The sequence below is a fragment of the Colias croceus genome, chromosome 7 (assembly GCF_905220415.1).
Source record: "Colias croceus chromosome 7, ilColCroc2.1".
In the NCBI taxonomy this organism is placed as follows: domain Eukaryota; kingdom Metazoa; phylum Arthropoda; class Insecta; order Lepidoptera; family Pieridae; genus Colias; species Colias croceus.
The window spans coordinates 1,089,294-1,115,993 of record NC_059543.1 but is presented as its reverse complement, the minus strand read 5'-3'; the positions used below and the strand labels follow the sequence as shown (position 1 = coordinate 1,115,993).

The 26,700-nt window shown below is 31.9% G+C and overlaps 1 protein-coding gene across 1 annotated transcript; it reads right to left on the bottom strand.

Moving 5' to 3' along the window:
• Positions 1 to 5,369: 5,369 nt before the first annotated feature.
• On the bottom strand, positions 5,370 to 25,942 carry LOC123693076 (multiple epidermal growth factor-like domains protein 10). The gene is made up of 8 exons (XM_045638027.1): positions 25,808 to 25,942; positions 22,895 to 22,982; positions 21,717 to 22,438; positions 10,282 to 10,300; positions 8,942 to 10,101; positions 8,117 to 8,227; positions 7,555 to 7,685; positions 5,370 to 7,101 (listed from the first exon to the last, which is right to left on the bottom strand). The coding sequence occupies exons 1-8, from the start codon at positions 25,912 to 25,914 to the stop codon at positions 6,932 to 6,934; spliced, it is 2,508 nt and encodes an 835-aa protein (XP_045493983.1). The 5' UTR covers positions 25,915 to 25,942; the 3' UTR covers positions 5,370 to 6,931.
• Between the last annotated feature and the right edge of the window lie 758 nt (positions 25,943 to 26,700).

Below are 26,700 nucleotides of genomic sequence, written 5' to 3'. Positions count from 1 at the left end.
ATTGATGTAGGATTTAAAAAAATGTTAGATATTAGTAGTAGGACTAAATGTAAATTTATGTTGTGTACATTGCCATACCTACCTGGTTTAACACAAGAACAAAATAGATTAATTCATAATATGAATTTAAAATTGTATAACCTAACAAATCATCATCGTGATGCATTTATTTACTTTGACATTAACTTATGTATTAAATCTTTTACTTTGACAAAGAATACAGTGTATCTGCCAACTAGATATAAGCGAGAACTTGCTATGTTAATAGCATATAATATTAACCAGTCTGGTACATGTTCGGTATCAGACCATCAATCTACTACAATTTTATGTAGTAGTTATTATAATATACATCAACCTAGGTTAAGTGTTGACAGTCAATCTAGCCCTAAGCTAGATTTAAACTAGTATATAAGACAACAGCTAAGCAGTCTTTTACCATAGTGCATCAAAATATTCAAGGCTTGGCTAGCAAATTGTTAGAAATAGAATTGTTTCTGAATGATAACAATATTAAAATATTTTGTGTAACAGAACATTGGCTTAAACAATGTCAGTCGTTAGTAAATATTGAAAATTACAAATTAAAGAGTATATACTTTAGGACGCAGGCTATTCACGGAGGTTCTGTTATTTTTGTACATGATAGTGTAAAATGTAAAGAACGAACTGACATTGTTAGTCTTTCTGTAGAACGGACCATTGAACTGTCCTGTGTGGAGCTGGAGCGTTATATTATTGTTTGCGTTTATAGACCCCCTTCCAGTGACTATAATATGTTTGAGAAAGTCATGGAAGAAATATTAAAGCGTCTAAGCAGGAGTAAAAAAAAAGTTATAGTATGTGGTGATTTTAATATTGATTTACTTTTACAAACACAAACGGCTACACGAATTGTTAATTTATTTCAGTCATTTAATCTATATAAACTTTTTAACGAACCCACACGAATTACACCTACTTCTGCAACCTGTATTGATAATATATACTGTGACTGCATCTGTTTAGAGAAAAATATTCTCAATACATTGACTTCGGATCACTGTGGCCAGAAAGTAGTTTTTGAATGGGATTGCATACCTACATTTAAAAGGATTAATGTTAGGCCTATAACTAAAAAAGGCATTAATAAATTTAAGAATAATATTAATAAAAACCTGCCCGTACTAAATGATCAATCCTTTCCTAATAGTCCTTGTGAAATGTTTAAAAATCTTTTTAATTTAGTACATAATGAATTTGAAAAAATATTTAAAGTTAAATCTTTAAATATTACCAAGGATTTACCATTTAGTAAATGGGCGACAGCTAGTATACATAGGTGCAGGAACATTCTTTATGAATTATATGGTATGAAGCAATATAATAAAGACCCATCTTTTCTTAGTTATGTTAGAAATTACTCAAAAATTTTTAAAAAAGTTTGTTTTACTGCAAAGCGTTTGTATATCAAAGAAAAAATACGCGACTCTGATAATAAAGTTAAAACAGTTTGGTCTATTATTAATGGTGAAATGGGTAAAAGCAAATCAAGTAATACCATAAAACTTGTAAATAATGACAGGGTTATTGACAAAAGTGCTGATGTTGCGCTTGCTTTTGAAGAATTCTTCAGTAGTGTCCCTGCTACTATTACTAATAGTTTAAATTCGTCTTCAGCACTTGCAGAAACCTTTTTGAGAGACCATGTTGCGGGGTGCAGTACATTATTTGAATTACGACACGTAACTGCTAGTGATATTGTTACTGCCTTTAGGACGCTTAATCTAAAAAATACTTGTGATCTTTGGGGAATGTCCGTAAATTTAGTTAATAATATAATAGAAAATATTGCGAAAAATTTAGCTTTCATATTTAATAAGTGTTGTGACTATGGTACATTTCCTAATTTACTAAAGCTTAGTAAAGTTATACCTCTATTTAAGAAGGGCGATCAAGAAGACTGTAACAATTATAGACCTATCTCTATTTTACCAACATTAAGTAAGGTATTCGAGAAGTTAATATTAAACCAATTGAGTAGTCATTTTGCATCTAATAATTTACTGCACACCAAACAGTTTGGTTTCACAAAGGGGCGCTCAACCACAGATGCTGGAGTTGCACTTCTAACACATATTTATAAAGCATGGGAAAACTCAAAAAATGCTCTGGGGATATTTTGTGACCTCTCCAAGGCATTTGACTGCGTTGAACATTGTACTTTGTTACGTAAACTTAATCACTATGGAATTACAGGAAAAGCCCAGAACCTCATAGCGTCATACCTGCATGATAGGATACAGACTGTAGTTGTTAATGGAGAACGTTCTAGCGGTGCGTCAATTAACATTGGTGTTCCACAGGGGTCCATTTTAGGTCCCTTCTTGTTCTTGGTATATATCAATGATCTTCCCTATTATTTGCAGGATAGGTGTGAAATAGTTCTGTTTGCAGATGATACCTCATTAATTTTTAATGTGGATAGGCATGACCCAAATGTTGACGAAGTGAACAGTGCTCTTTCACACATATCTGAATGGTTTACTGCCAATAATTTATTATTAAATGCCAAAAAAACCACTTGTGTTGAATTTTTACTTCCTAATGTAAAAAAGTTGAACAGAGATATTACCTTGAACGGGGAGGTATTGCATCCTACTGAGTCTACTGTATTTCTAGGGTTAACATTGGACGAGAAACTACAGTGGGGAGCCCATGTCAACACCGCTGCAGGTAAGCTCAGTTCAGCTGCATATGCAGTCCGAAAAATAAGGCATCTCACCGATGAAGATACGGCTAGATTGGTTTATTTCAGCTACTTTCATAGCATTATGTCCTATGGAATTCTACTGTGGGGCAAGGCTGCAGATATAGAAACTATATTTATCTTACAGAAAAGAGCCATTCGCTCTATATATAATTTGCGTGCTCGGGACTCACTAAGAGATCATTTTAAGAATACTGGTATCCTTACTGTACCATCACAGTATATATTTAATAATATTTTGCATGTTCACAAAAACGCCGACTTACACACAAGAGTAGGAGATAGACACGATTATGGCACAAGGAACAGGAATAGAATTGAAATGCCGTTTTTCCGATTAGCTAAAGTTAAAAATTCATTTATGGGTCAAGGTATACGCTTATACAATAGAATTCCTCTCAATATTAAAGAGTTTAGTAGTTCTAAATTTAAAACTTATATAAAAGGTGTACTAGTTCAGAGAGCGTACTACAGTATTCAGGAATATATGGACGATAAAGACCCATGGAGGGTTGTCGCGTAAAAGCCACAGGACAGTTCTTTGGCATATTATGATATATTATGTATAAGTTAGATATAAGTTACATATTATGTAATATTGACATGATTTTAAAAGAGCAACTATGGAGTTTCTTGCCGATTCTTCTCCATAGATACTGCTTTCCGAATCGGTGGTAAATGTTAAAATACTTATGTAATGACGATTCGAAAGTGCTACTAAATAGTAGTCTAATTGAATAAATGAATGTTTGAGTTTGAGTTTGAGTTTAAAATAAAAAGCTTTCGAATATTTCACATTTCATGGGATGTAGCTCGAAAACGGCTGCGAATAGAAAAAAATTATTGAGCTACAACTTGTAGATAATTTTATGGCCTTTCAACTTTTCCTTGAAAGTTTTTCTCTAACATGTACCGTTTTTGAGATTTAAGCGAAAAATGAAAAAAAATGACTTTTTCCCCCCTCCCCCCTCTCCGGGGCTCCTCCTAGTGTCCCGGGGTTTTAGTATGCTTATTACCTAGGGACTCTTGACATGTTTCCGAAGAAACATCTTACGTTACTAACTCACGCACTCTAGAACTTTTTATTAAATGTACTACAGGTTGATTATTTTTTATGATTTGGAAGTTTCATGATTTCTTGTACCCTGTCAGTACATACAGGCAAAATTAATTATTACTAACATTAGCTAAAATATTTTAAATTAAAAAATTAGCCGACTTAAAGTAGGAAGTGACGTGGATATCTACTGAGATATATCACATTTTATAATGTACAAAAATATTAGTTACTATTGTTAGCACTATAATTATATTATGGTCTACCAATACACTACTTCTTTGCCAAAAGGAGTGGAATTGAAACGGTATCAAAAGCTTTAGTTAAATCTTAAAAGATGACTAATCATTTAGATTTGTTGTCTAGAGCCTGAGCTACATATTTTGTAACAACGTCCTCAATGTTATACTGGTTCCTCAATGTTATTTTATACAATATCTTTCCGAATAAAATTGTTCGGAAAGTTTACCTAAAATAATCAAGAACGGACTGAAGAAAAAGTAGTATTCTTTTACTGGTAAATTCGGCTAATGCACTCAATTATACAGGGTTTCCCACTGTTGGTATACTAAGCTCAAAGGAGGTTATAGTTTTGCATACGCTGAGTACGTAAAAAATACTTATAAAATTCCAGACCCATGTTTTTTTCAAATAGATGAATTCTTAAAACTCTATGTGTACACCCAAAACAAGCCACCCGCCCAATTTTGTCACCAGCATGTGAGCTATCATACTATGTTTTCATAGACAAAATGCTCACATTAGAGAAGCGGTATATGCCGGCTGCGCGAAGCTAGAGAAGAAAACATGGATTTTCAGGAAAAATTTAACAAAAAATTTTTGATGTAATTTTGTTGTTTAAGTATTTTTTACGTGATCAGTGTATGCAAAACTATAAGTCTCTTCGCGCTTAGTATACCAATAGTGGGACACTCTGTATATAAATATATGTAAATAATTAAAAATAAAAAAAGACGTGTGGCACTCGGGGACTGCCGCGGTAATGCTATTGCATAGCATGCCTTCAAGTCACGCCTCCGAGCCCGTCGGAGTGGGGAGCGTGAGGTTTTTCGTTACGGAATTTCTGGATTCGGTCCCCGCGCTCAAGGCCCGCGATAGAAGCTATGCAATAGCTTAATAAAAATAAACTTCCCTGCTGTAACACAGTGGCGTCAGCGACTAGCACGGAGGGAAGTAACTTATGTTTATTTGTAATAATTGTTATGTACCCATATATCTTACTGAAACGCATGTAACATGTTCTTTGTAATAATAAATAAATAAATAAATTAGGCAAATTTACCAGTAGACAAAGGTAGGGTAAGTTTGCCTACTGGGATTCACTCGTTTCAGATTTATATTTTCTTATATTATTCTTCGTTGTAATAATGCAATGAGTTATGCAAAGTTCAATTAACACTTCCAGTGAGTTAGCAAGGCAAGACGCGATCATCTATTGATGGGTGACCATAAAATTACTTCAGCCCTGCCTAGTACACTTCACAGCCCAAAGTCATTCTTATTATCGTTAAAAAAATATAAAGGTAAAACAATAAAACAGTGTTTAAAATTATCGATCTTTATTAGGGTAACAAATTTTGAATTACATTTCACTTTAAGTAATAAAGAATAAAAATTAACAAGAGAAACTATCAACAAGTGGCAATTTACAAGAAATATACAAAGAGCGACATGCTTTATAAATAAAAATAAATAAAAATAAATAAATAAATATGAAAATCAATACGTTCATTCAAAAATTTTAGTCAGTTTTTACTGATTTCCAAAAAACTACTGCGCAAAACAAAGATCACCTTGTTAGAGCTATAGATGACAAAAATAAATCAAGGTAGATTTTCGGTTAATTATTCATAAAATTTTATCTATTTGGCCATGGTAATAACATAAGATAATCTCTATTTTTCAAATTGAATTGAAAAAGAAAACTACAGGTGAAATGAAAACGTAGAGGGCAAATTTGAAACAATAAATATTACGTATTTATTTAAAAGGACCCTAATAAGTTGATTTAAGATTCATTTTCACTGGAAAGTACAGATAATACAAAACGTAACTTTATGGAAAAACCCGTTTTAAGAAAAAATATTGTACTTACTCTAAAAATAATCACTCTTCTTAATTTACTTGGATTATTGTTAAGAGATGTTTGTTAAAAAAGAGTGTTTGTTATACGAACAATTCACAACATCTAGATGTGTCCTATTTCACTTAAGTTAAAATGTATTTCAGCAACTGTATCAGTATATCTCTCATCTCTCAAAATATCTGTCATATTAAAAACTGTTTGTTAAAACAATATCTATTTAAAATCTAGCGTTTCTATATAAATTCAACTTAATTCGAGCGATATTAAATATCAACCTTATATCTACTTAATTACAATAATATTATGCTGTTCACACAGAACCTTCTAGAAACATTATGAGTTCTCTTAGAACGACAGTTTTAATTCAGTGCACTCAGAAAGGTTCAGAAATTCATAATTGTTCTTCTTTTATCTGTCTCTCAAAGTAGTTTATAATCCATACTAAATTAAGTCTCTACCTAACCTGAAATTTATAAGTATAATACAAACATAATTATGTCTCTAATATTGAAAATCGTTAAACGTTTCTGAATGCAGCAGTCAGTATTTACAGAACCTTCTTTGTCACAGCTTTCACTCCTATATAAAGTTATTTTTAACTATTACCTAATGACACCATTGATTTTAAAATTGCATTTTAAACCAACGGCTCTTCATCATTTTGTATTTAATTTCGTAATTCGTTGTTTCGTCTAATAAGTAACGTTCGCGTCCCATTCTACTATAAATTTCGTTTCAATAATTATATTTTCAAGGACATTATCAAAATTATTATATCTATCAGGTCACTAAAATTGACTTTTCTAGTTTAATCTAATAAGCTATAAAATCCAACAAAAATTCCACATTTTAGTTTCTATATATCGATGCAGTATTATAAACAATACCAACAAAAAGTTAAATACCCAAAAATGTCATGTGCAGCAACGGACCAATCACGTGCATCGATGACGTAAGATTCAACCAATCAGATCTCTTAGATAGCACCTATTATATTTACTATGTCTATATGACTACGTTATAATCTATGATCTGAAACTACAGCAGGGGCGAGAGGATCAATTTCTGTATTTTCGTCATCTTCATCGATATTTGTATGAATATCGTGCAAACTAAGATTTCGCTTCTTTAGTGTTTCCGGAGCTGCAAATAGGACGCTGCCATTCCAAGGATTATTACCGAGTTCACCTGAAAAGTATGATATAGAGAGATTTATAGTTATATATTTTTGGCCAATAAAATCAGTAACATAGTACTTCTTGAGAGTTCATAGTTTTATTTAAATTAACATTGTAATACAATTTTAATAATGAAAAAAAGCTTTAACACAAAGTTCTCCCCATTTTTTTAAAGTAAAAATTCAATATAAACGCCTTTATAAAGAATAAATAAAGTTGGACCTAGAACATGGCCCTTGGGAACACCTATTGGTAAAATATTCATTACTATGTCCTCAAATCTGTTTATATAAGTATTCCATCAAGCATTGATTTGCACAAATAGTAACATTAACCTAATTCACAATTAAGCTTTACAACTGGACTGAAAATAAACAAATTATACATGTATTCGCAGATACTAGAGGTAGTCAAACGCAATTTAGCAGTGCGATAAGGATGACTAAGTGATTAGCTATCGTACCGTTGGCCAACGTTTCCGTTCCACACTCGCGCCGCTTCCTCCAGATGTGGCCTATGACGAAGATCATCGCGGTCACCAGCAGGATTCCCACGCAGCCTCCCAGCAGCCATCCTATCTCGAGGCCAGCCAACCTGCAAATATTTTATTATTTATGATTATTTGTTTCTGCTATGGGCATGTCACTATTTCATTGATGGCGACATTCATTAAAAAAACATAAAACTACGTTAGTAACCCCTTATCCAAACCAACGACTATGCTAAATGACGTTCAGTCAAAACATTGAGCGTTACATTTAACAACTTGACATCATTCGTCGTTCAATCAAATAGACATTAAAATATTGAATTACATTCAACTACATATTTTTAACTAAACAGATGATTTGTTAGTTCATGTTTTCTGTCATATTTCAATTCTTTCTTTTAAGTTTCTTTATACACTATTTTGTGTTTGATTTTCTTAAATTACACGTGTGTATTTTAAATTATATCAATTTCAGCTTTCACCACTAGAAAACTTTTCTTACATGCGCAATTAAAACATAACTCTATTACCATACCTTACGGCTGAAGATTCTTCAGCGCTGTTCTTGACCTTATAACATGGTCTACCATCCACACACCAACAGGCTTCATCAGGACAGGCGCCATCACAACTGTTGCAGTCAATTCTGGAAATACAACACATGTCATGAATAATATGAAAAGGTTCGAGTCTTAAGTTTTGATAAAAAAATTCGCTACAAATTGAGAACTTCATTATTTTCGGAACGTTGGTTAATTTAACGATAGTGTGGTTTTTATAAATGTATAATGTAAGGTCAGGTCAGGTAGGTCGAATTAATTTCGCAACTATGTAATTATAAGTATTTTACTAAAATCGAAATATATGTCTGAAAATTTTTATTTTATTTCATTCCAGAAAAACATGATAATAGGCTTAAATTCATTTAATAAGTAATTTTTATGGAAATAAGAAAATTTTTAATAAACTTCGCACATTCAAACATTTATACGTCATAACCTATTTTATCCTAAGAAAAGTATTTTTTTCTTAACTCTACATTGTTGATATAATTTATATGCGTATGAACATTAAACAGATACACGCTATGTTTTTCAAACAATCGCTTTTAACCGTAATAATAGTTACGATGAACTAGTGCTAATTTTCCATTATGATTCATAAACTATGTAAACCCCACACAGTTCGTTAACTTTTAATAATAACAATATTTGGTAACAATTCATAAAACAGGTGCAAACTAAAAACTATTATTCTTACAAAATTATTTAAGGCAATAAGATGTGTAGTTGTACACGAACGATGACAAAAGTACACACAAAAATAAACTCATTTTATAGACTCCTAAGAAGATACTTACGGCTTAATTTCCTGGCAGGTATCGTTCACCAAATCAAACCCTCTATTGCAGATGCATTCACCGTCCACACACGCCCCGTTTTCGCACGAGCACGTCTTGTAACATGACGTCACATCTGTTTCGTTTCGAATAAAGCCATCGAGGCATTCGCATTTGTTCGGCTCGACACACTCTCCATTAACGCAGGGCTTCGAGCAAGTCGCTTTACAAGAGCCATCCACCATTATATAGCCCTCGTTACAGAAGCAAACGTTCGGTGATACGCACCTCCCATTATCGCAATTCCCACAAATGGGCTCATCGCGTTCACATATAGCAATATCTTTAGTCTTTCTATATCCCTCTGAGCATTCGCATTGATCCGGAGCAATGCAGGAGCCGTTCACACAACCTCGTTTACAAGTTGGCTTGCACTTTCCATCATCTAAAGTATAACCCTCGTGGCATTTGCATGTTTTAGGAGCTATACAGTCTCCGTGAGCACAATCATCACAGATTGGAGCGCAGGATGACCAATTAACTGCTGAGTAACCAGGGTGGCAAATACAAACGCCCGATACACAGGAAGCGTTGACGCATGGAGTGTCGCAAGTCCGCCGGCAGATATACGGATCTAGCGGGTCTCTTTCATAACCGACATGACAAGCGCACTTATCTGGTTCAGAGCAAATTCCATTTTCACAAGGTCGTTGGCAGATCGGTTCGCATTTGTCGTTTATCTTTTGATAGTTGGCATTACATTCGCATGTTTCTGGTGCTGTACATTTGCCGTTCTCACAGCTTGTGCAGACTGGTTCGCATTCGGAATTATTGTTCATCGTGTAGCCTTGGTAGCATGCACATATATTCGGCGCGACGCAGGTCCCGTGTACGCAAGATGGAGTACATTTGGGGATGCAAGTGAAGGCATCTGAATGTTCGTATCCATCGTAGCATGTGCATGTGTTCGTGGCTGTACAGTTGGCGTTTGTGCAAGGTCTATCGCATTTAGGCGGGGGGTCAATGCACTCATTGTTATTGTGCAGAATCAAGGGTGGTGTACACGTGCAATGGTTTATCGTGACGCACCGCCCTCGCAAGCAACCATCTTTGCATTTAGGTTCACAAGAATGAGTCGTATGTTTGAAGAAATAGTTTTCACAGCACGCGTTCCTTAATAGCTGAAAGAGGTGAAGTAAGACTATTAAATTGGGATATCAATTATTGTCATGAACATAAACCGGTTACATACAAATAGATAAATTCTTCGAGCATTTTATTGTACTATTTGTGAACATAAGACTTTAAAATGTAGTATTAATACTTTAAACTGACATTGTCTAATAAATGTAAGTACATACCTTGGTCTTCGGATCTGGTCTGAAACAAAAGAACTTAATTTTAATACATGTATAAATACTACATAATATTAAAAGTCTTATAATCCGACCTGGACATAATATTTTATAATTGTCTTTTCTAATTTTTACGGTGACTTAACGTCGTAATTTTGTATTCAGGAGATTTCAAGAATGGTAAATCGATCTAGTTAGAAAATGTCAAAAAGCAATCAAAGTACATGTCGATTATGCAAGTACTTGTGACTAATGTATTAATTAACTTTACCATATTATGTCTGTGTTTTGGCACTTAAAACTAATGAATCATTCTGAGATAATATTTTATCGTACAATCGTATTTGTACGTACAGACGTACTCTATTAAAATTGCGGTAGTTAATATTCGTAACTTTTCCCTGTCCTAATTGTTTGTTTGTTTCGTCCAACGCATTAATCTCAGGAATTATTGGCTAAAGGTTCGAATTGATAAAGTATTTTTGTTTTTAATAGTTTATTTATAAATAATATGTAACATGACATTTTTGCATGGCTGCTCAAATTCTACATCCAATAGAAATTGATGCGATGCAAAAATGTTCCTTATTATGTAATATAAGAAAAAACATGAAAATAGACAAAGCATATACATACTATTAAAAGGATGTATTTACTACTAGCGGTCTGCCCCGGCTTCGCCCGTGGTACATATTTACGTTTTCTCTACATAAGAACCGTCCACGTACTTCAAGGAATATTATAAAAAAAGAATTATCGAAATCGGTTCAGCCGTTCACACGTGATGCCGTGACAACGTGAAACGGGTTTCATTTTTATATAATACTAGCTAAAAAACCCGGCTTCGCCCGGGAGTTGATATGAGATGTAGAGTCGAAATAAAAAAATAAACTATGACGTAAAAAGTAAAAAAAAAGTTTATTGGAAACGTTTTCTTAAAATTAAAACGTTTTATTAAAATTTGAAAATATTTTCTCTCTCACACTTTCTAGAGTATTCTGGTCATTATCGTCCGCCATAATAAAAGGTTCTATAGCGGTAGCATTTGTAGTAAAAGCGCGAAATTTAAAAACCTAAATTTTTTAATGTTTTGAGAACTAATTTGGATAACTAAAATTATGTCGCTTTAACTCCAAAATATAAGTTAGCTAATGACGTATAAATACACAAAATTTAATAAAGCAACAAATTAAATTTAAGACTTTATTGAAATTGGAATTTTAAATTTCGTGTCACTACCTACTACACATGCTACAATTGCTCGCCACGCTTTTGGAAATGCAACCCAAACAATCGTTGTCCTGAATGAAGTTCAAATATTCGATAACAGATGGCGCCACTTTACTTAATTTCCAAGTTGTAGGGTTGGAAAGTTCCTTATATCTTTAGAAACACGCCCTTTAGATTAAAACGGGAACTTTCTTGTTCGAGGGGGGATAAAGGGCTATCACACCACATAAGTCCCTTTATCGTGTCGGGACTCCTTTTTAAGTTTTATCGGCACGCACATTTTATCGACTTAGTTTTATTATATAAATATAGATATAGATGTATATAGATAGCGTATATAATTAATATACTTAAAATTTATAATTACATTTTGTTTGAATTTGAATTTATTATTCAAACAAAACCACGTGCTTTTGTTTCCTAAACGGAAAATTAACCGTCATAATTGAATGTTGTTACAATTAGTTATCTTGTTTTGAAGATAAACAGCACATAATTAACTAAAATCTGTTGAGTAGTAAGTGTTTGTTGGCTCTATGATCGTTGGGGATTCCCCTTAAGATAGGTACATATCGATTCCAATTCCCGCCAATTGAAGAATCAAGATACTAAACGCGCTCTAGAAAGCGCCAAAACTACGTTTTTTGGGGTTGAGCTTTTCTATGGAATTCATAATTTATTATTTAGTTACCTCCTCAAATACTACTTAGGTACTATTCTACTACTACAGACACGAAAGGTTTATGATTTTTAAGTATTATGATCATATCAAATTGCAGAAAATACGTTAAGTAAACTTCAACTGTTTTAAACGTCGTGTAAACTTCAATTGAATTTATTAATAATGAAATTGAAATTAATAAAAATAATAGAGAGTACCACAATTTCTATCAATGACCTTGAACTTGTATCATACACCCACTTACATTACAAATCATCTTTGATAACATAATATTATGAGAATAAAATATATGCTCTTGTGTTTCACTTAACTAAATATCTAATTCAACCGATATTAAAACATGGCAGTGTAGCTATAACCTATTAAATATCAGGCTATATAACAAGGTCCCTCAAATCCACCCTGTCATCTATAGTACACAAGCCTTATCAAAAACTACAAACAATTAACCGTGTACCAAGCTATCTATCAACAGTTAGGCTCTTACAAGGTCTATATTTGGTCTACTATTTGATTATAACCCTATCATCAAATAGGGTGGATTTGAGGGCACAAGCCTTATCAAAAACTGCCAAACTATTACCACTTTTCTCCTTTGAAAAGCACTTACATTTGACAAACATGAGGGTCGTCCGCCTTCAATCCGAGAACGACAATTATCATCAAACTGAGCAAAATCAACAGCCTTAGAGCATCCATAGTTCCACTAAAACTGATAATTATTATCACAACCGCACGCAACAAAAACACGATCAGTCCTCTGCACTACACGTAAACAACTGACGAGTGACGGTTCAAACGGACATACAGGACGTTGTTTTATGTTTATAATTATGACGCTGTATGCATCGTTTCCTCACAACGGATCCTCTGTAAGAAATTGACTTTTTATGGGTGATAGATCGTCTTTTATTTCACAATACCTACTCAGATGTATGGAGTTTATTTAAAGCTCGAAAAAAGAGTGACATAGTTTATGCTACTGTAACTGAATTCTGATAGGTACATATTAGCTGACATTCTGGCAATTACAGGAGGAACTGGATAACTTCGAGACGATTTACCAAATACAGATAACAACTCAACACAAAACGTTTTTGTTCAAAACATATAGAAGTCAAATATACTGTACCCATATTATACACAAATTACTGAGAATATTGTAAGATAAACGCATATTCCATAGAACTTGGTGCTCATGTAAAAAATATCGATTGTTGTTTCGTAAGAATAAATTCTGTGCCTCCAGTGAATAAGGGAGTAAGACGAGTTATTCCCTTTGGTTTTTATTGCACCATTGGATTCAGCTCGTCAAAATACACAACATATCAAAAGGACATATCTCTAGCTGCATCCTAACCCATTTTTTCGAATGACCCAAACGGTATAAGTAGGGTGTGATTAACGGTATAAGTTACCTTATCCATCATTTTAGGCAATCGCAAAGGAACTATTCATCTCGAGTCAAAATAACCCACGAACACGAGGACGTATGTGTAGTTATACTTTTTGAATAAAGACATAATTCATTTTGTTCCATCCGTGCTAACACTATTTTAGTATATAAACGCATTTGTGTCATTTTTCTAACATGAGCATAAAGGAACAACTCTTAGTGTCATTGGTTCAAGTGACGACATGAGATAGTTTCGCATTAATGCCGTGTTGTAATTGGTCTATTTGAATACTGCACGGAAACAACAGACACTATTTCTTTTTGCTTAATAATATTTTTCAATCGTTTTTTCAATAAATATGCAACAATAAATCTTTATATTTAAAAAAAAGGTATTTATCAATCAACTTGGAATACTAATAATATTTCTATGGAAATTAACTATTTTTTGAAATAGATAAAAATACAGTTTTAATTAACACATTAAGTGCATTTAATGATATTATACTCTTTGTTTATATAAATACAGAACGATAATTATTGAATTATCTAAAAAAGCCAACAATAATGTTAAACTTATATTTTCTTCTTATAATTGGGTAAGTTTTATAAAAAATAACTAGTTTTTAATCTTTTTTTTTAATTTAATCTAACCAATAATACTATAATTATAGACGCATAGAAAAAAAAATTATAACCAGTCTTGTAGAGTCTCTTCAAGTCGTATTTGCATCCAAGGCACCTTCAAATCTGTGCTTAATTTTTTCATAAAATCTCTGCGGCTCATTGTTTTTTCTTTATTTATCTATATTATTTTGATATTATAAGATATAGAAATTGTTAAAATTTCATATCATGCCGTAAAATATCGCCACAGACCACCTATAACTTTCCCTGTAAGGTAACTTAACATACAGGAATATGGTTTTCGAGCTTCTCTTAACTCTTTATAGTGCTTGTATCCTCAATGTATAACACATATTCGTTTATAACCACCAGACAACATCTCAGCCACCCAATCCTCTTTCTTGGAGTCCAAATCCAGCAGAGGACAACAGTCATTTACTAAAATTGAAGGTTTTTCGTCCTAGTGTTAAAGTTTTCTGGATCCTATTTTATACTCAATATATAGTATATAATACTATATCATGTAAAACGTGACTTGGAAAAAAAATATTCAAATAAATCACAAAATAATTTTTTTAAACAATCGTTAAAGTTACGAAAAGCCCAATTATACGTCAAAATGACGTACAACATCCTCTTTACTACAAAATGGCGGAATTTACCGGGAAGAGCCAACTATGTACTGCTAGGTCTCGACGGCTAATGAGTTGTTTCTGGATTTCGAAGTGATTCGATGGTAAATATAGAAAAGACAAAGATATTTCGCCGCGGTGTACATCAAATTTACGTAGATTGGACTTCTAGGGTTAAATGCATAAACACCTAAATGTTGTTTTGTTTTTATTATATCTAATAACGTTAAAAAATCCGTTGATTTCACTCGTTTTTCAAGCTACATGCATGGTTGTTCCACTAAAAGGCTTCAATTGAGTCATAAAGTACACAAATTTCAAGCATGATAAGTCGCATTATTTCTATAAAACCAAAACTGGCAATAATATAAGTCGTGTTATGCGACTATGAACATAGTGCTTTAGGGCATAAGTCGTTATATTGCAAAGAGCAAAAAAAAAATTATGTGAATACATTGAGTTATTCCATGAAGTACTCGTTCATAAGGCCACAACTACAAAAAAACACGAAAAAAGTATATTTATGGGGTTGTTAAAATATCTGTTTATATGTAAAACTAAAGTCTAACATCATATCTTACCCATACAAGCTTAAAAATTTGAAGTTATAAAGATTTAGTGTTGATATATAGTTTTTTGTCTCTCCTGAAAAGTGATGTTTTTGAGTTATTCCCTTATTCACTGGAGGCACAGAATTATAAGAAATACAATGATATTTATTTTCATGTTTATAGAAACGAAAGGCCATTTTAGAGCCGATTTTTCAATCCTTGTCCAATAAAGTATTACACGAACATATTAAAATGTCACCTGTAAACTGTCAAATACGGACAATTACAATAAATTTTTGAAATGGTAATAGTTTAATACGTTATTTTAACCAAGGATTGAAAAATCAGCCCTTAATAACATAAAAAAGCTCAGGAAAGCTCTATAAAATAGCATCGGATAAGTAAGATTTATGCCAACTGAATCTTGAATTCAAACCTTGTGATTTCGTACAGTATCTACGAAATAATACCTACCTATATTAACTTATTTATTAATATCTCTACATTTTTGTTTATATAAAAGCATATTTTAAGCATTGCCATTATATCGTGTAGAGAATTACCTTTCCCTTGTATGTATTTTGTTTCTTTCTGTCAAAATTATTGCAAATAAATCAGCCAACAACTGACGTAACACCTCCTTATCAAGACCTCATTTTTTAAAGTCGGTTAAAAAACCACATTTCTCGGCTACGTTACGGCTCAAACAATGGCATTTCCCATCGACTAGCGTAACATCCGGCGATGCTTGCTACGAGATGTGAATATACAAAAATTGCTATGCAAATTTGTCGGGTATCTCATAAAAAAATTGCACGTGCAAAACGAAAGCCGATTACTAAATGACGATAGATTGGTGAGAGCAGTGTCCATTTAGTCGTGGGTTCCGTGGGAAAATAATTATCGTAATTGTTTTTTAAAAAGTTACGATTAAATGTTTATTAATTATTTTATTACCTAAATTTTTATTTTATTTTATAAAATCATGTCTCATTCAGTTTGTTATTGTTGTTACTCAATGCATGCAAAAATAGTTAATGTTCATTTATTTTAAAATGATAGATAGACATTATCCGTTAAAACCAATACTTAGTACCTACCCATAAGCTCACTACTTTTTCTTTATATTATATTACAAGTAATATCACCGTATATCATCATCTATACAAAATAATACACCGTATGCAATCACCCATACTCGCACACCTTACGGACCAAACGCAAAATGCGTTCCATTTCAAGCATACACATTTTGACCGATCCCTAATTTCACAAAGCCAAATCAAACGAGCGATTGACGATGAGCCACTAATTGAAATTCGTGTCACGTTACACTAATCGACCAGCTATTTTACGGTCTACTTACTGTATGTTTTATAGCCAACCTATCTGAGGTACAAAAACAACAAAGCATTTTTTTAAATGATTAATAGTGTCTGGCCTTCGGCGGGACGTTATATTCGCATTTAGTTAATAATTTGGGAGTGTTAAGTAGGTACCTCTATAATCTTAATCATTAAACATTGGTCGTACATAATTGTTCCGTCTTCAACATACATTGCAGTATTACTATGAAGATGTGGCAAATGCTTAGCTATATTTCACGCAATGGAATGCAGAATTTGGCAGAATTATATTAAGGTTGAATTTCGACAGTTAGTGATACTACTACATATCTAATAGGCCCTCTACACAATGGGCAGCGATGGCCCAACAAAAAGTCGTCAATGTTTGCCGCCATTATGGCGATTATGAATAAGCATCTACAATGATGGCCGATCATAGACATTTTGGCCCTCTATACTATCGTGATTGCCTCTACTCGCCCAACGCTACCCATTGTGAAGAGGACCTATTAGTTTTCTTTGCTTGTGACGTCAATGACGTCGTTGGTTGCAACTTTCAACCTTGTTACAACCCTAATGGTTTTGTGACGTCACACTCACGTCATAATATATTTTGAAAGAATAAATTTTATTGTTTCTTAATCTGACTCACACTTAAGCATTTTTGGGGTCCTATGACCTATTATTTATTTATTTATTTACATCACATAGAACTTACTATCATTACAGGTTAACCTAATTTGACAGAGTTCTTTTATAAATTAAAAAAAATACAAACATATCTCATAAAAATTAAAAAAAAAAACACGTTGTAAGTTGTAACACTATATAGCCTATTAAGCCTTAATAATTAATAAAATTAACATTTTTGCTGATAGCATAATATAGTAGTAACTTTGAAAATACACTCAAAGTACAAGAAAACACAATAATGTAATTCGTTAATTGTATGAAATGCACAAATAAGAGGCCATAGATTATAAATACCTATTATTAAATAATAAAAAGATAGCAAAAACATATTTGTATGATTTATATGGAAAAAGCTCTTTTTAACCATCCTGTATATATTTTAACAACGTTAATGCAGTATTATCAAACACTTAATTATATATGAATAATTAACCGTCCTTGAATGTTATTTTATCAATTATTATAGTATTGTTATGTCATACTTTTAATTGTTTCCCTATAGAAAAGCTCTTTCATCTAAAATTAAAGATATTTGCTCCATTATTTGTACACAACAATATGAAATTGCTAAATAATTCATTGATTTATTAAGTCAAATACATAAATAGGTATAGATAAATGTATTAGGAATCGGATTAAATAAGTATAAGTACTTATTAGGTTTAAAACATGAACTTGAGAATTAGGACACAAATATGTGATAAAGAAAACTTTCTAATATAATTTAAGTTTATAAACCTAATCTCAGAGCTATCATTTTAAGCTGCTTTTTAACTTTCAGCTTTATTTAATCTATTATAAGAAATATCTATTTTCGATATATTAAAATCCAACCGCGAATCGTAACTAAAAACGAATAAAAGGAAAACAATATAATATATGGAATTTTATAAACGCCATTACGAAGTATAAATTATGTATTATTCTTCCCTAAATTTATAATCTCACATCCGTTGAATTATACTATAATTCTTATAAACAATTTACTGTTTTCTAGAACCTTGCAATATGTTATTTTACGAAGAAAATACATTTAGGGTAATAATTATTGGTGTAAATAATAATAAATTATCTTTATTTTGCAATAAATATTATGAATATCCCAATCTAAATTATTTAAATTTGTAAAATCTGTAAACAACTCTTATTTCTCCGATTATATCTACCTACTACATATTTCTAAAATAAATATTGTTTTTGGTCTATGTTATTGTTTACAGAAACTCTCATTAAAAGAAATATTATCATGTTTGAAGGTGCTTTAGAATAATAGTGTGAAAAAATAGCTTTTCTATAAGCTTTGCTCTATTATAAATAAATAAAACTTTTAAAGAAAAAATCCTCCATAGTCATTAAGAACATTTGTTAATTGTTCAATATTTATATTCTAAATATTAAAATTAATTAAATGAAGCATATTACCTATATTATATGTAGTCATAGAACAGGAAAAAGTTATTATCTAGCTTTATGAAGCACGTCATTTCTTTATGTAGAACATATTATATAGAACAATATACTATTTGTACAACATACACATTCAGTTCTGAAACATCAAACCATACAAGAGATATTCACGCTTATCCCAGTTGTTTTAAAGGATGCAATGGTTCGAATGTATTTCAACATTTCAATATCGTACATTATCTACCACAGGACAGGAATTTTCCTATTGATAAAAACATATACAATGTGTAATAGGAATTTTAAAAGTTTAATTAATATGTTCTATTATTTCTAGAACATTGCGGATTTATGTATCTATAACTAGCTGCGCTCCGCGGTTTCATTCGCGTGGCTCCGCTTCTGTTGTTCTTAGCGAGATGATATAATATAGCCTTAGATGAATGACCTATCTAACACCGAAAGAATTTTTCAAATCGGACCAGTAGTTTCTGAGATTAGCTGCAATTTTTTTATTTCTTGTTTAATTTTCCTCATCTTTTTTGGGTTGCCTGGTAGAGATCGCTCCAGCGATAAGGCCGCCTACTTTACATTGATTAATTTATTGTTAAATTTATATATTGTAACCTATATGGTGTACAATAAAGTTTTTTCTTTCATTCATTTATTGTTATAAATTTCTTAAAATAGCCTATAACCTTCCTAGATAAATAGTCTAACTAAGCAATAGTTTTTCAAATCAGACTCATGGTTCCTGATATTAGGACGTTCAAGCAAACAAACAAACAGATTTATGTTGCTGTTGATTAATTCCAACTATTTTAGTAATAGTACGACTGGGGACAGGAAATAGATATCGCGAAAATGATAAAACATTATTCATTGATTTCACACGAGAACCATAATTTATAGGTTCATTAACTTTAAGTTATGATTTATTTATAACTGATGTATTTAAATTAGTTTAACAAGATGTAGCTATTAATTATGTATGTGCATCTTCATTGTTATTGAGTTTTTGTAAGGCAATGTGTCACTTTATTTTTATTAGAGGTGTCCATGAGGTGTCTATTTTAACCGATGTTCCTAAAATGTGGTAAGGTTCTACATTCTAAGCGTAGGAACATATATTTCAGTTTTTTTTTTTTTTCATTAATATTATATACAAAATGTTTTCATTGGTATGCTTTTAATTCATTCATAGGTATGATTTTATTATTTCTTTATTTATAACATTTTTGGAGTGAAACTCCTTTATCGGGGTTGAAAAAAAATTTAGTGTAACATTTTTTTCGTTACGCGTGACATTTTTCCGTTACGCGCCATCTTTTTCTTATCTCTACCACGCGTGATTCGACATATTTCTGTAAAGTTGCTTATACATGCTTATACTTAGTAAATTATTTTTTGAAAAATAAGGTCATAAAGAAGTTTCACTTCTTGCGTGTGTACACTTATAGGTAGTACACGCACACATTTTTTTAATTCGTACATGGAGCAATGAGCAAAATTGTAAATTTAAACTCTTTCAAGGAATGTATTTTATGAAATTTATGTTATTTAAATCATTATTAAAACGTAATAAAATTAACACGTTGCGCATATAACTAAAATTATAATTTTCAGGTATTAGAATCAAACAGTTTTGAATTGTATCTTTGTTGTCACACTTACTGTTACTGTGAGCTTAATAAGAACTCGGTCAGGGCTTTTAAATGCGCACTAAGGTGCGTCAATAATGCATTTAGTATGACGTCGATTTCAGCCGACTGCGACTGAAGGAGGGTTATGTTTTTCGAGTGTATGTTTATTTCTTTGGCAAGCTCTACAACCTAAGCTGGACGGATTTTGACTTGTATTCTGTGCTTATAAGGTGAAGTAATTATAAGAGTTGTGATAGAGATAGTTTACATAAATTAGCAGTTAGTTTTCAAAATAAAAAATTTACTTAATACACTTAAATACAGATACACCAACAATGTTAAATTAAAAATTTAAAACGCCTTCCGTGAATATTAATCACGAAATGTCATAATAAAAAACGGTGTGAAATAATTTTAAGGCGTACATTTTTTGTGAGATAAACGGGCTGTGTTTTATTAAAGTGCTTAAAAGTGTATGAGATGTATAATAATTTATTATAGATAAGTGATATTATAAAAGCAAATCAAAGATCTGATCAACATTTATATGTAATACCACTTAATGTCCACTAAATTAACATTATTAACATGTAGATTTTTTTAGCATCATTTAAAACATAACAGTCAGAGAGCCATGTAATTACCTATTGATGAACATGTAGAAAAAGAAATTTCTCTTGACGCTAATTTTAACCACAGGATATCATTAACATAATTTATTATGCATGTAAATTACAATGCAAAATTGATATAAATTAAAATGAACAACTATACAGAGTGAACCGGCTCTCCGTTTTAGATTGGTACTAATATAAACAGTATTATTTTACATACTAGCTTCCGCCCGCGACTCCGTCCGCGCGGAAATATTAAGAAAAATTAAGATTTATTTATTTTTCTACGTATTTTTCCGGGATAAAAAGTATCCTATTTTTTGCCCAGGATAATAATCATCGAAATCGAACCGTTAGTTTTCACGTGATGCCTGAACATACAGACAGACAGACAAAAAAATTTTTAATCACATATTTGGGCTTGGTATCGATCCATAAGACTATGACCATTCAAAAGTGCTTCTAGATGAAGTCTAATTATAAATAAATGTTTCAGTCTATTTGAGTTTATCTGTGCCACTGGTAAATGCAATATTATCAAAAGCTCTTCAAGCAGTCTAGTCTTTTACCATCTATTTAACTATTCTATATAACTACGTCTATAACATGCAAAATATACTCACATAGCCGTACAATTGTCCAAACAGTTCCCAGCATCATCACAATTTGTACACGACTTTTCACAATCATAACACTCGCCTTTTGTATTCTTGGCGAAACCTTCATGACACGTACATACATTAGGAGCTGTACACACTCCATTTACACACCCATCACAAATCGGTTCACATTGTCCACTTATATTCCTAAACCCTTCAGGACACTCACACACATTGGGCGCTATGCATCTACCTGTACAGTTACATATAGGTTCACACACATCCCCAAAACCGTGGTAACCTTCATAGCATTGACACACGTTTGGTAGCACACATTTCGCGTTTACACACGTATAGCACACGGGTTCACACTGGTCTCCATTTACAGCATATCCTGGGTCACAATGTAGCCTACATGTGAAGTCCTCATCGATCTGGTAGTCTCGTTCACAGTGGTAGCAGTGCGTCGTGTTGTATCGATCATATCCTGGCTTGCAGATGCAAGTGTTGTTCTGGCATTCGCTGTTAACACAGGGAGAGTGTTGGTTTGACAGGCATATTGGTGTAACGCAAGTATTGTTGTGTTGAGGGTCGAGTATGGTCGGTGGGTCGCACACGCATTGGTCTGGCGCGACACAACGACCTCCATAGCAGCCGGTACTGCAAGATGGCACGCAAGAGTCACTTGTCGCTTCGTAGACCCATCCCTTACAGCAAACTGTTTGACGTTCTGCCTTTGTGTAGACCTGAAAATGGAAATGGATTTTGAATGTTATTGTAATCAACGAAAAGATGACATATAATACTTGTTACTTAAATTAACAAAGTGTATACTGTATAGCAAAATAATGCTTCCAGTATACATAATCTTAACACGTTTAAATCTAAATTTATAACAACGAGCTTTTTAAATAAATAGTACCTAGCTTTCTTCGACTTATTCTTACCAGAAAAGGCATAAAGTTTATACCGATAGCATAGTTATGAATTTTTATTTGTTGGTCCATCTATCACACTTCATTATGATTGCTAAAGGTCATACATACACAATACACATATTTATTGAATTTTCATGTATTTCTCTGTATTATTAACGGACATCTTATAAACTTGTAGTTTACCGTATTATTAGTTACGTAGTAACTAACTATTCAGTATTTTTTGCTATTAGTGAAAGTTAGTAAATAAATAATAATACTAACTATAGGTTTCTTCTTGACAGCTGTACATCTTCTTCCTCGAGCACACCATTTCACGAAGGTCACTGAAGTATATCTGGTCTTCCTTACTCTGTAAACAAAAATAATACATAATTAATTAATTATATTAAAATAGCTGCGCTCCGCGGTTTCACCCGCGTGGCTTCGCTCCTGTTGGTCTTAGCGTGAGGAAGGCTATCCTCGATGAATGGGCTATCTAACACCGAAAGAATTATTCAAATCGGACCAGTAGTTCGTGAGATTAGCGCGTTCAAACAAACAAACATACAAACAAACTCTTCAGCTTTATAATATTAGTATAGATAATAAGAACAGCACAAGAAAAGAAAGAGTAGAATATAGTTGTAGATATTAAAATCTCTACAAGAGATTAAAAACACGATAGCTGTTGAAAGGTCACTAGCTTGTTGTCACGGTGAAAAAATCGCTTAAAACCCCTTTTTAATAATTTAAAATGTTTAAAAATACTTTTCAGTTAAATATATATTTCTATAATAAATTGCATATAATTCAATCAAGTTAAAGCTCTGTTTAATATTCTTCAGTAAAAGCTCTATTTAATATTCTTCTGTAAAAGCTCTATTTAATATTCTTCTGTAAAAGCTCTATTTAATATTCTTCAGTAAAAGCTCTGTTTTTGTTCGATGCGGGATGGTGTTGAATTGGTCCCACAAAAATTTTATTCGGATAGGCCCAGTAGTTTTTATTTTATGGGCATTTTTGCAAGTGCAGGTTTGAAGTCGGTTGTTTTTAACGCAGTTATCACTTGTCTTGTACTTATAATAATTTAATATTTATTATTAGGGTAAACGCAGCTATCAACGACCCATCGAAAATCTGAAGGTATTACCGACCTATAAAAGTAATTCGAAATTTAAACGTTTCCAGAACTATTCTAGCTATAGGTAGGCAAAGTTATACACGAATGTATTACTTGAGCATCGTATACTTTAACGTTAGAGTGAGTAACTGAGCAAAAAAGAGTTAAAATGCGTAAGTTGCTGCGGGGTAGCGTGGAAGCAGGACGTGTCGTACTGTTCCGTTGTTCCTTCGGGTAAGTACTGTGAGTATCTTTTTAAGGCATTTACAAACAAATGACATCTATACTTTAATTTATATTACTAAATGTCAAAGCATTTAAGTGTCAACTTTTCATTTCTTACAACATTTTATTAATAAAAAGTAATTTGAAACGATAAAACGAAAAATTAAAATGGGACGGTGTTAGCTTCACCAGTTTAAGCCGCGGCAGGTATCAACGACCCGTAAGTCGGCAATGGCAGCAACGTAACTTTTTGTATTATTTTCTTTTATGTTATTATATCACACTAACACAAGTGGTTTTATGGACCAGTTTAAATCTGAGCTATGAGTCTTCATAAAAATCTATTAGCGACTAAACTTTTTTGTCTAGTGTTGTGTCTTTTAGCGTTGTCAATTTATACAAAGTTATGATATTTTCGAGGATCCCTATCGAATAGTTACAGAAGTAAATCATTGTTTTTTTTTGTTTAAACAATATGCATTTGTTCATATTTTGTATGACATTAATCAATTATAATCTATTTTATAGTCTGATGGTCAAATGAATTAAAATAACCATTTTTTTATGGGTCGGTAATACAATTTAGGTTTATACTTACATACTTTAATACCGACCCATGTGGGTCGGCAATAGAAACTATAGGAAGCTATTACCGATTGAATATAGATTGTTTAGTTTCTCATCTACAAATTCAAATTCAAATTGCTTTATTTGCAGAATGTAGAATAAAGATGTTTGTATATACAGATAATATTGATCCTTAAACATTCCGCTCGTAATTGAGCGTGCAAATATATTTTTATTACTTTTATGACATAATAGGTGCCTATTAAAAATTATATTTTTTTAGGTTAAATTAACATAAAACATATAATTAGGTATATTTTTTCCAGAAATATGGAGCCACGAAAGCGGCGAAAAGTATTCAGTAAAACACAACTCGCCGAAGCAATCAATCAAATAGCATAACGAAATATCCTAGAGTTTGAAATCCTTAATTTAATATATGTACATATATTAATAGTATTATGTTGATTAATTTAAAAGTTTATAATTATTTAGTTCATTACTAAAAAGTACTCATTTGTTTTATTAAAAATAACTACAATAAAAAAATACGAATATATTTGCATTTTTATTTCATTTTATTAAGATCGGTAATCATCGTCATCACTAGCTTCTATACATTCCATTGCTGGAAAAAGGCTTCCTCTCACATACGATCGGGAATAGCTGCATAAAAATCGTTAATAGCTTCACAGCCGTTTTTATGGGTCGGTAATAACAACAATCGACTAAGTCACATTGTAAATTATTTTTTACAAGATAATCCTTTATTAGAATGTATTTGCTTCAATAAATACATTTTTTATACATAACACTACCATATAAAATGAAATTATAAATCTTTAGAAGAACCAGTATACTTAAAAAATATGGTTGATTTTGAAATTGCCTTAGAGGGGTCGTTAATACCTGCGTTTACCTTAGTACCTATATACTCGAACTTGAGTATTTTCCTATAAGTACTTACAATAAACAAGCTAGATCGATCCGAAACCCCTATATTTCTAATTTCATACCACAGCTGATGTAAATTTTGACTTCCACAGATTGAAAGTAAAAAACATAAAGTGTTTAAAAAAATAATATTATAAAAATTTCTTAGATGCTATGAAGAAATAAATAATATTTAGTATTTGCCGGGACTTATATTGTTCTATTAAAACACTGTTATTTTTTGTTATGTACAACTTGACGCAATTAATTCAAACTAATATACTTAACATAAAATAAAATAACTAAGAATTGAAAATATAAACAATAAAAAAAAACAATATCATACATACTGTTTGGTCGCAACACAAACACCAGGCGAATCCACTTTCAAAGACGCTACCGAAATCACTCCACAGAAAAAAAATACAGCACAGATCACAAAATATTTTGAACACATTTTTTTTTTGCTATCCTGTAAGGACACAACCAAATGGCAAGGAATTTAAAAACAATATGAGATATCAATGCGTGTGAAAGGATGTTCACATAAATCAGTTTATGCCAACTTATCGAAACTCACCCTTATTCCCTTAATATTAAAACCGTAATGCAATAATGAAGCAAAACAATTAGTTAACGACCGGGATACGCTTGTTCATTATATTTTAATTTGCGTCAGGATTTTTTGGAAGTATTTAGTAGTATTGTGGTATGAACTAATCCTGTACATATTTAATTCATGGAATAAAAAATATACGAAAATTAGCAATGCCGGCAAAATTGTCATCTTTCTTAAAATGTGTTGAAAAGACCATTAATATTAATCTAATTATCCAATCTATGATAAGCTTTTTTCTCAATTAAATCATCTCGTGTATAAAAACAGGGACCTCCTTGAAGAAACTTTATAGCCCCATATGGTCGCGTCAATCAAATTTTACGCTAGCTCGTGCCGATAAAAATATGATTGTTATTACATTTTACGAGCAGAAAATTTATCTGCAGTATCATACCACCGCGCTTAGAAGAAGAAAGACAAAAAAAGAAGATAAAACATTGATTTGAACACCCAGACTAGCATTTAATATGTACTCAGACAAAAATATGTATTGAAATACAGAACCATATAAATTATTGATTTATTTATAGATTGGTATCTTTTTGTCCCATCCTAGTAAACAATTATGTACTAAAAACACACAGGATTATGGTATGGTTTCAGAAGTACACACTCATTTACTTA

Bases quoted from the DNA above. Each gene is read 5' to 3' on its own strand.
- LOC123693076 (XM_045638027.1), bottom strand. From the start codon at position 25,914: ATGTGTTCAAAATATTTTGTGATCTGTGCTGTATTTTTTTTCTGTGGA. The intron at 22,439-22,894 runs GTTAGTATTATT...TTCCATTTTCAG, and splicing joins CTGTCAAGAAGAAACCTATA to GTCTACACAAAGGCAGAACG. The intron at 8,228-8,941 runs GTAAGTATCTTC...TTGTATTTCCAG, and splicing joins ACCTGCCAGGAAATTAAGCC to AATTGACTGCAACAGTTGTG.